This window comes from Cariama cristata, unplaced genomic scaffold, assembly GCF_000690535.1.
Source record: "Cariama cristata isolate BGI_N322 unplaced genomic scaffold, ASM69053v1 scaffold37511, whole genome shotgun sequence".
Taxonomy (NCBI): Eukaryota; Metazoa; Chordata; class Aves; order Cariamiformes; family Cariamidae; genus Cariama; species Cariama cristata.
The window spans coordinates 477-11,693 of NW_009600502.1; the positions used below are offsets into that span (position 1 = coordinate 477).

The 11,217-nt window shown below is 51.6% G+C and overlaps 1 protein-coding gene across 1 annotated transcript; it reads right to left on the minus strand.

Moving 5' to 3' along the window:
* Positions 1-2,417: 2,417 nt before the first annotated feature.
* On the minus strand, positions 2,418-11,214 carry SNUPN (snurportin 1; the record flags this gene model as incomplete). The annotated part of the gene is made up of 7 exons (XM_009710042.1): positions 2,418-2,912; positions 6,849-6,929; positions 8,817-8,894; positions 9,232-9,329; positions 9,888-9,984; positions 10,106-10,210; positions 11,062-11,214. Coding segments are annotated over 7 exons (942 nt in total), but the record flags the coding sequence as incomplete, so codon positions are not given.
* Between the last annotated feature and the right edge of the window lie 3 nt (positions 11,215-11,217).

Here is an 11,217-nt window from a genome sequence, read left to right on the forward strand (position 1 = left end):
CCAACCGTTTCATTGCTCTCCCTCCTTTACAATCCCTGAACTGAATCGTACTCCAGCCGGGCACAGGTGTTGGCACCTGGATGGAGAGCTCTGATGCTCCTCCCGAGGGGCTACCGAGAAGGAGTGGGGACCCCAGGGAGCAGGGCCCTGTGCTGTACAGCAGTGGCCCCACCAAAAAGCCCGGCCCTGGGACAGGGGGACATTTTGTTCAGCCGAGGAGGACTGCATTGGCAATGTGCCTACAGCCAGCGCCTTCGCAACTAAATCAGAAAAAATGGAAGGCAAAAAGCCTTCGCACCTAACGCGGAGAAAATGGAAGGGCAGAGGGAAGGGGCTGAGCCCCGAGCTAGATGAGGGCTCAAGGGCTGTCTGTCCTCCAGAGCCCCAGGCCACGTCTACAGGTTGAGCTGCCCGCTCAGCTCTCCTGCCCTAGACTAAATTTAAGCCCCCGGGGAGGTGTGGTGTGACCCCTCCTCTGCCACTGCTGAAGCTGTTGCCTCTTCCAGTTGGGAGCAGGGCAGGGAACAGCTGGGAGCAGGATCGCACCCAGCAAATAAAATATTCACAGCAACAAACTGCACTGGCCCTGGTGACTTCCATTTAACACCCTCTCTCCAAACACAGCCTTTCGTTTCCAACAGGAATTGTAACGCAAATATTTATTTCTCCAGCCCAGCTCATGCTTTTAAAAAGGAAACTATGCGGCATCGTCTGGAGCCGGCAGAAAGCTACAGTTGTTTCCCTCTTGCTCCCCTCCATCGATCAGAGGGGGCAGCCGAAGGCAGCCCCTCTTCAGCTCTATTTTCTCCCCTGCCCACTCCCTTCCCTGGCTGGAGGACCTTGAAAGGTTGCTGTAGGGAGGCGGTAACCTGAGCTGCAGCTTTCTCTGCCCTAAGGGATGCACAAATCTTACATCCAGATGCCCACCTCCGGGTTTAATTGCCTGACGGAAGGAAAACTAGGCCGAGAGGAAGCTGGATGTGGTCTCCTGGCCAGGGCTCTCCCTGCAGTCCTCTGCCAGCCGGTGAGGCCGAAGCGTAGAGGGAACCTGCAGCCGGAGCAGCCCAGAGCCTTTGAGGGACAGGGAGGACAAGGCAGTCCAGGTGTTTGTCCTCTTCCCCTGGGCCAGTTGCTTCATATACTTTAAAAAAAAAAAAAAGCAGCTGTTTAAAAAAAAGACTGCAGCATGCTTGGCCATATCCGACTGCTGTGGAGCCAGGGTGCTGTTTCCTCCCCTCCCAGGGAGGGGTAGCCGACGCCAGCCCCCTCCCACAGCCAGCTCTGGCCGCAGTTAGAACAGCTCCTCCAAAAAAACAATAGCGGCTGCACAGTCAGATGATCACACGCTTGGCACAGAAACAAGCATTTTTCTGGGAAAAACAGGGGGTGCGAGGGCAGGATACAAGTACCCCCGCTATCTGTGGGCAGCCATCCCTGCTCTCGGTACCCCCGCTCCTGGATGTCACCTCCAGGGACATTTTCATAGATGGCCAGGAGGAAAGTCCCCAGCGTCATGTTCAGCCTGATATTTCATCTCCCCCTCTCTGTGGTGAGCGCGGTCCCACTCTGGCCTTTTAACCTCCCTCTGAAAAACAGCCTGGGGATGGTGAGTACTATTGTTTCATCCCCACTAAAACTGGGGAAAGGCAGCAGCCAGCACTCACAAAGCAGGCTTGGGCTGGGATAAGAGGGGGAGCAGTGGGGAGTGACTGAAGCACCTCGGTGCGCGGAGAAGAATCAAACCCGCACAAGTATTTCCTCTGCTCTAGTTAGCGCTGCAACCGATTTTTCAATCCCTATTTGGGAGGCACAGCACGCATCCACCCTTAGGTAGCAGGAAGACGCTCAAGAATTTGTCTTTCTGAGAAACCTTTTATTTGGCACAATCAATGCTAGCGTTTTTCAGAGCGAAACCATTCCTTCCTCCCCCTACTGAGAAAAGCCTCGAGTACAGGCTTCTGCCGTGCTCACGCCGCACAAAGCTGTGCTTGGAGGCAGGGCCCACTGCGATGCAAGGAAATTTTGTTTTTCTCAGTAACATGTGGGTGTGGAAAGCCCAGCCTTTGGATTTACAGCAGCCTGCTGCAAACTTTGTGTTACTAGGAGCGGACTGACCACAAAACTTTCATTGAGAAGGCCTCAGTAAACAGCTGGATCAAAGGCTGAAATGCCCCGATTTCCGGGGCCGGGGAGGTGGGGCTGGGGTTATGAGCAGCAGCTGCACCTCAGAGGTCTGAGCACTGTTCCTATGCTGGAGCTTTGCCAGAGGCTTCAAGAGAAGCAGGGGCAGGAGCTGAACCAGGAACCCTGCAGTGTCGGGACAGATCATTGCATTTCCCAACGCACGACTGTCTTAGCAAAGAACCAGACAATCCTGTTAAGGTCTCACAGAAGCCCTGGCAAAAAAAAAAAAAATAAAAAAAAATCCAGTGGCACTTGGAGCAAGATATTCCACTTTGGTGCCCTTTAAACAAAACCATCCTATCATCATTACCTTTGCTCCTCTCTCGGGGAGTGTGAGTTACAGTGAGAAGTGGGGAACCTTTCGCTTTCTCCTTACCCAACCGGTCTGTCCCAGCAGCCTAATTCTCCATCTGGGTCACTGCTTCATCCTGGCCCTCCGGAGAGATTTCTGGCTGAGGGGTAGACAAGTGTTCCAGCTCATAATGTCCGTTCCTCGCAGCCGCCGCGCTGCTCGGGTGACCCTTTTCTGCTGCCAGCTTTTTACTCTTCTTGCTCTCAATGATCTGCTGGAGCTGACGCCCAGCATATTCCGGTTTGGCAGTGAGCACAGTAGCGGGCACAGCGAGCCCGAGGATTTCGGGTACCATGTAGGGCCGGAGCCAGCCCACCAGCGGGGTGCTGCCAGGGGTATAGTGGGTTTGCTTGTGATAGAAGAGAAGTCCATCAACCTGTAAAAAGGGGAGAGAGTGAATGAAAGGCCAGAGCTGGAAGCTTTCGCAGGTGGATGACAGAGCACCAGATGACAGCACCGCTCTCCATTTACAGGCCAAAACTACCAGCTGGATCATTTTTCCTCAAGCAGTGCAATAAATAGCGGAAGGGAAAGAAGAAACCTGCAGAGCTCCTGTCCCGAAAGATCAGAGCAAGCCCAGCAACTGCTGGATGGCTTTAAATTGTCAAAGGCAAACAATTTCAGCCTGATGTCGGCATGGACCAGCACTTTTCCTCTGGTTGCTATGATCCCATTCTGCAGAAAAGCCATCAGATTTCTCAGTAAGGCAGCGCACAGAAAGGCCACTTTACTGGATTAAGGTTATTTTAAATAATACATTTAGTGAGTAATTAGTCAGAGCGCGTGACGCCAAGGAGCCCCAATTCGTAACGCTGCTACAGCTCTTTCAGCTGGCTTATGCAAAATAAATTCTTCATGTTTCCCAAGAGAGAACTTCTCCAGCAATCAATGACAGTTAAGGGCACTCAGGACTTTGAAGGTTTAGGCCCTAACTCTTGTGCTACTATTTCCACACTCTGCAATACTGCAGCTGGCTGACGTTTTCCCCACTTCCCCACCATGTTCAGGGATTTTCAACCCCTTTTCCTGTGCTTCCCAGGGGTGCACTCTGCAAGGTTAGATCCTGCTGTCAGGCTGACTAACGCTGGAGGCAGCGCTCCTCTTAGCTCAGCCTCGCAAGCTCTTAAAAGGCCATTTGGCTACATGTAAAAGTGGCTGAGTGGGCAGAAGAGATGAGAAAAAGAGCCCACCTCCGGCTGATTTGCTCCCAGGCCCCTCCCCAAGCCTACAGCCCCCAGAATATATAGAGCAGAATGGCACATATATTGGCAGTGAGCTGGGGCATCGGGGAACCAAGCAGATCAAGGTGATTGCTGCTGCTGTGCTGAACTGTGAGCCAGGCTGAGCAAAGAGCAGCACACATCCATCTCTGCACCATGGATGCTAACCTCCAGCAGAGTTGGGAGAGCCTCTTCCACCACTCTGTCCATAATTTTCAGTCACTGTTAAGATCTTGCAAAATAATCCCAGAAAAAGGGGGATTCCTGTGCTAGGAAAACATAAAACCAGAACAGTAAACATCATGATGACCTTGTGTAACCCTCTGGATGTCTAAAGTACAAAGCTTTTCCCTCCCCCTGCCTCCCGGAAAGACTTGGGAAAAGCCAGATTCTGCAGCACCCCAGCACCACGCCTGCACATCCAGCCGATTCCTCCAGATGCGCAGTACTTGATGAGCAACGGGGATTCTCTGGCACCCACAGGAATGTTTTGGTAAAGATCAGAGCCTGGCAAGGCTTCTGCCTTCCAGAGTGCTCCAAAGATCTTCCCCAAGCTGGAGAATTCAGTGGACTTCAGCCTGGTGGAGAGTTAGGTCATGTTCTTCCTTCCCCTGATTTCTCTTAAGTTACTCCCATATTCCTTCCAGTTCATTGAATTTGTTGGCCAGGTCCCTGCCCTGAGTCACCGCACTGACACCAGCCACATCAGAATAAGGGCTGACACTGTCCCTAAACGATGGAACCTGATGAGAAACAGGCCTGGCAGGATTTCACATTTCATGGCCGTGTTTTTCAGATTTTAGGTGCTTAACCATACTCCTGTTCCTTCACACCAGGGTTTCTCAGAGACTTTGTCTCCCTCTGCCTTCGTGGAAACCTGAACATTGTTTTACTCAGATCTGTGAGTAGGACAGTAGCTCTAAAGATCTACTCCAAAAACCACTTCAAATTCAGTGCCAGTCAACTGATCCAAAGTCCACTGAATTCAGTGGAAAAAAAATTCCGCTGAATATAGCAGACCAGGTCCTAACTCTAAGGTTACAGATTAATTCTGAAGATGAAGATCTGAAAGCACTGACCACCTCTGTTGCCACCACACGCAGGAGATCCTTGTAAGGATCACAAGATGCTGGGCCCAGGCATAAGACGACCTCTATTATACTGCGCTAATTTTGCCTTCTGAAAAGTTTATTTCGTTATGCACTGTTGGTGGAAGCCATTTACGGGGACTTCTTGGGCTCCCTCTCGTGGCACATCACAAAGAGACCCACCGTCCCCTTCATTCCTGGAAGCGGCACCACGGTTTCTGTGGGGTTACCAGTTGCTTTGAGCCAAATTACGCCACGTTTCACTTGTTGGGGTTGCACCCCGATGTATCGGCCAGAGAACCTGGGGGGCAAATCACAGCTAGATTACAAGGGAGAGTCTGATCAACTCCATCTCCCACCCCAGGCGTTTCACAACCGTCTCCTTCCCAGGCCGAAAGTTTTCTGCTCTGACCACAGTGGGGCAATACTTCTCAGCCTTTTCTCATGGGAGCAGATGCCTCAGGAAGGAATGAAGCGTTCTTCAGCAAAGATGGGAATGATTGTTCCTGCAGAGGCACGCGGAGCATTTCTAATTGAGCAAGTCAGCTGTAGGAAACCTGGGATGCCTTCTCAACACTCCCTGATCTGTGTTCAGAGTGGGGTCTGGCAAGACGAGGAAGGGGCTGGGACCTTCCGACTCTCTCTAATGACTGTCCTGGCTTTGACAAGCAGAAGGCAAAGTCAGCCCTCACAGCCAAATTAGCGTCCCTTAGATTTAAACCCGCACTTATGTTACTCGCTACCTAGGGGCAGGAGGGCACAAGAGACATGGTAAAATCAATGTGACTTTTGGCTTAGCGGAACAAGCAACCACTGTAGAGGCCATTCCTGATCCAAGGCTGAGACTGGGCACTCCACAGAAACTGCTGCAGCCACTGGAGGAGCTTCTGGCTCCCAGATGTTTGTCACCAACGCTGTGCCGGAATGCCATCACCTCCTCTATCCTCTTCCGCTTCAATGCCAAGTCAGCCAGGGCAGTCAAAAGCAGCCTGAGCTGTTTTCACAAGAGCTTCCAACTTGCTGCTCAAAACCACACAGAGCTGAACTGGGTGGCACATCGATTTGCCTGCCCTGCCCTTCTCCCACAGGTCAGCAGAGAGGCCTCAACAGCACCTACATCTAAAGCGGATGAAGCAAATGCAGGTGTCCCGTTCATCCGCTCTCGCTGGGGGAACGGGCACCTCAGAGAGCCAAGAGCAGCAGGAGCCAAAGGCAGGAAGCTGCCGGATCTAACCCAAAGCAAAAAGGAGAGCGCGCACTATCTCCTCCACAAGATCCAACAGGAGTATAGCAGGAGGACAGACTCATCTGAACCCCTCCCAGCTGCTTCTGTTACAGCTATCTGCCCCCAGCTCCAGTACATCTCAGGCACCCATCGCTAACGCCCAAACCCCTCAGAAACCATTGGGAGCTTACCACCCCCCTTTCTTTCCTGGGCACAAGACACAAGGTAGCTGGGTGCCTTGCACAGACAGGGGGAAGTAGCTAGACTAAGGAAACACAGAGATCAGAGAAAGACATCACTCTGCCCACCCCACAGACCTCTCGAGAAACACCACCACATAGGGAGCCCACCACAGAGATCCTCATGCCTGTACCCACGCAAGCCCACACAGGGCAGCAGGCAGTACCTGCTTTGGCCCTAAAAAAGGTCAGCTGTCCATCATGCTGCCACATGAGCATGAGCTACGCTGCTTCTGGAGGCAGTCTGGGTGTCCGCATCAACCCTCTCTTCCCCAAGGGCTCTTTCAGACAACAGTCAGCAGCAGTAAAGGCAGCCCAAACACAGGGAATGCTAGGGTTTAATTCTTGCCAATTAGTTTGGTTGGATGCAGCCTGTACCTGGTGACAGGGAAACAACAGCGCAGCTCAGCAAGCTCCCTGCAGGCCTTGGGAGAGCACATTCCCCAAGTGAAGGGGATGCACCCCTCTCCAAGCACTGGGAGATGCGCAGTGGGGCTGTCTCTAAGGCCGAGCTCCAGGTCCCCGCCTGTGTGTTCTCACCTCGAAGGGGAAGTCCATAGCCAGCATCTTACACAGGCTGTCCGAGGAGCAGGGGAAGTTCTGCAGGCCCACGAATTTGAACTGAAAGAGTAAGAGAGGGTTAGAAGAGACAACTGCATGGCCTAAAGCAGAACAAGTCACTGAATCAAGCACTGGTGTGAAGGCAGCTGAGAATGAAGGATTTCCCCCAGTGCAAGATCCAGCATGAGAGAGAAAGGGTGAGGGACGGGCGTCAGATGAAGTAACTAGAGAAGAGATCTCAAGCAGGGACCACATCATTAAACTGCTGGCCTTCCTGCCACAGGGTATCAGAGGGCCAAAAGCACAAACAAGCTGAAAAGAGGATTAGACCAGCTCCTGAATGGCAGGTCCCTGGGGGCCATTAACTCCATGATCTAGGTACAACCACTGGCTGATGAAGTCAGAGGGAACATGACAGGTTATCTCCAATTTCTTACTCTTTCCATAGAGATTGGTCTCTGTGATTACTATGAGTTATTGGGACAGACCGACCTCTGATGCGATTCAGAACAGCAATTTGTAAGCAAACCCCAGATCTAGAGACAAAACATCAGGACCGAGCTGTCCATTGGTGCCAGTCATATCCCACTGGAGTAACTGGGAGTGCTTCCATGAAAACGTACAAAAATCACCCTAGCCACCAGAGAGGATGGGGTGGGAATGGTCATTAGAGATAACAACCACCACCTCTCCAGCAGTACTGGATAAAGCACATACATTGCTGCAACTTTACAAATCTCTGCCCAGAAAAAGAAGATGACCTTTAAAAGACGACCCATGGATTGTCACCATGATGCCCAGACAGCATGAAATCTAGGGTGCCTAGAATTTCAGGTATTTTATCATCCCAGTTCCAAATGACCCCTTCCCTGGCATTTAATGAGAGATGCAGATGGCAGAGACTCAGTGCACAGCTCCCACATGCTCCCGATACCGTTTTTTCCAAGCATCTAAGACTGCAGGAAGGACTTTTCAGGAGAGCTGACCCTGAAATGCTCTTTTAACCAAAATAGAAAATTATGACTTCTGGGCAGGATGCAAAGCAGACAGACGTCTCCTCCTGGCTGCTGGCTCAGCCAAGAAAATCTTTCCACCCAGGAAGTGAAAGCTGAAACGAACCCCCCCCTTCATTAGGTAGCTGTCTTCTGGATGTTCCCGTTGGAGTCAGAATGGGATGTTCTCCAAGTACAGATACCTTCCCTGCTGGCACAGGAACGGTCATCCCTGTTTATGACTGATCTGCTCAACCCACAGGAGGTGCTCTGCTTAGCTGTGTCTGAGCAAGCACGGAGGCTGCACAGCGATCAAGTCCTGCTCTGCAAACTGCGCTCCATAAGCCAGGCTGCCAAATCTCTTATGTCTGTCCCCTAAAATCACCTTCCAACCTGCTCTGGGTTCTAGGTCTGACCTCCATGTGTAAGTCTTCAAAGGAAGACTTTTCATCCTTGCTCAGCAGGGACGTCAGCTGGCAATCCGGCATCCATCCTAACACCTTCAATGGTTAGTTTAAGCAGGAGGGAAGACTGAAGATTTACAGACCTTTCCCCTGGCCTTGCAAGCCCACAAAGCTACACAAGAATAAACCCATTGTAGTCAGGTTGCTGACCAACGCTGCCCCTGTAGAAACCACACTGGTTTTCCATTCCGTTTCAAGGGAAAGCTAAAACTGCATGGAAGTTAGCTGACACCCTGCAGTCTGATCTCCCTCAGCACTTTGGCTGGGGAAAAAAAAAACAAAACAAAAACCCACACATTTACAATACTCAGTGGTTCTATTTACATCCTGAACATGGCATCTCATTTCATCAGAAGTACACTTTGAAGCCTGATCTGTGAAGGATAAAAAAAAGAGAAAAAAAGCTTCCGCTTGTGAAAGAAAGTGCTGAAGCCTGCTGAACAGGAGATTATCCCCCATCCTCCTCCTCCTCTCAGTACAAAAGAACTTACTGGATTAATCCTGCTTTTCTCTCCCAGCCCTTCCTCCTCTTGGATCTTTGAGGAGAGCCAGAAGAATCTGAAGTCGGTCTGTGAAAGGAGGCAGAGGCTTAATGACTATCCACCACACATCACCGATCAGCACCTGCTGAGCATCTCCATTCCTCTGCACTTGCCCGGGAGATTTACAAACTCAGCTTCACCTGCAGAACCAGCCAGCACCCCAAATTCTGCTGCTTCCCCAGATACCCCCAAAAGATGTACCCAGTTATTCCAGTAGCCAGCAGCCCATAAGCTGTAAAGATGCTGGTGCTTAGACAAAGTACCCATGCTACTACATAGTGGGCTATGTCCAGTGCTGGCTGAAAAGCAGCTCTTGGAACAGGGAACAAAAGGGAAGGCAGGGCAGAAAGGGGAGATTCAGTACCTGGCAGTCATAAACAGGGTGTCCTCTCCAGCACATCACATCGAGGATATAGTACGTCTGCTTTGCCTCATTGTAGATGCAGTCCAAGATGCAGTACACTGCACACACAAACACTGGGAGGTCCAGACATGCTCCAGAGACTGCCTAACCCAACAGGCAAATGCCAGATCAAATCTCTCCTGCATTGAGCCTGCTCTGATGTAAGGCTAATAGAAGCTGTGACCACAAAAAGCCTTTAGCGTCAGGGGTCCAACAAGGCTACAAGGGTACCAGCCAGAGCCACAGCAAGCAAAGGTGTGTTTCAAAAAACGGTATTTATCAAACAGTAACCCCTCCTCAGGGCAAGAAAGCAACTACAAGAGGTATTAAGAAAGACCACACCGTACACAGCACTCTGTCAGAAGACAGAGAGGATGTTGAAGTTTAGAGCATCAGTTAACCAGGCAGCTAACTAAAGACGTTCTTATCTAGCATAAAGGTACCCGATATTGTCCACGTGTAGTTATCCCCAGAGTTACCCTCAGCACCAGAAAAGGGCACAGCTCCAGGGCTCAGGTGAGCTGGAGGAGCAGCACCAAGCCTGCCAGCACACACACTCATAGAGAGAAGCAGGCGGTTCCCCCCTCTCTATCCCAAATGCTTCGTCACACCATTACCTTTCTCGCTTGTTGAATTGTGCCGGTTCCCTCCTGGCAGCAGGGATGGGAACCTGTTGACACAGAAGCCACTCTTGGTGTAAGCTGCTGTTGTGCCCTGTGAGGAAACGGTAGAGAAAAAAAAAAGTCATGCCAGACACGCGGGCTAGTCTTATGTTGGTTGGAAACAGGTACAGGTCTTTACCAGATGGTGAGACATCACCACTGTTGCTGCTTACCCTGGACGCCACGACTAGTGCCCTTTTCCCGACGGGACACACCACTACAACCCACTCCTGCTCCAGATCCAAGGGGACGTCGACCAGCCATTCTGACAGCATCAGCTATGGAGAAATCCAGGAAAAAAAATCAGTTAGTAGCAACCCTTCCAGAGTCACGGAAAACTCACAGCTCAAGGATAAAGCAAGAAGGTTTCGACTTGGCTTCAACAGCTACACTGGGTGCTTCAGAGGCAACTTGCGTTGCTCATCACCCTGCAGAATGGCACCAAAGGGGCTCCCCCCCCACCCCCAACCAACCTGCATAACAGACTCTCCCTCAAGTCCTTCTTTTGCTTCCCAGCTGCTAACTAAGCTTCAGACTACAGAATGGGGCTCACAGTCCTCACCTGGGCACCCCTACACCTTAGTCCCCACTCCAGCCTCACTTCAGCACTTTAATTCATGCATTTATTTTTAAATACATGGCAGACCTTAGAGATTCCTAAAGATTAGGAGTAAAGAGCCCAGACAAGTTGACCTCTTCAGAAATTGCATGGCCACGATCACCTGAGAGGCTGTGTGTCTTCAGGACCAATACGGCACCAAGGCTGATAAAACCCATCAACTGAGGTTTCCCTTCCTTCCCGGTGTCCCAGGCATGGGGAGGGACAGAAATCTTTAACCGAGTGCTGCATAACAGGATACAAAAGCTGCTAGCTGAGCTGAAATCTCCCAAAGCACGCAGGCAACCCATCTCCACCTGTCCGCCATTTGAACGCAGCACGTCTCAGAGCCAGAACCGAGGCACAGTTCCCCTCTGAGCACCAAGCCAGGCAGAACACGTCACTCTCAGCCCCAACGCAGCCATCACCATACCGCTCACCATGCCCAGCCTCACCACCCCACACCCCTCACCCTGCCTGGCCCTGCATTCACACCCACAGCCCCTCGCAGGGGGGCAGGCAGCTCCTCACCTGATTGGCGTAGCGCTTGGGCAACTTCTTGCCAGCATCCACGTCCATCTCCTCTTCCTCCGCATCTTCCCCCTCCTTCTCCTCGCCCTCACTCTCCATCCCTGCCCAGTCGTCCTCCGCCAACCTCCTGGCATGGTTCACGTAGTCCAGCCGCCT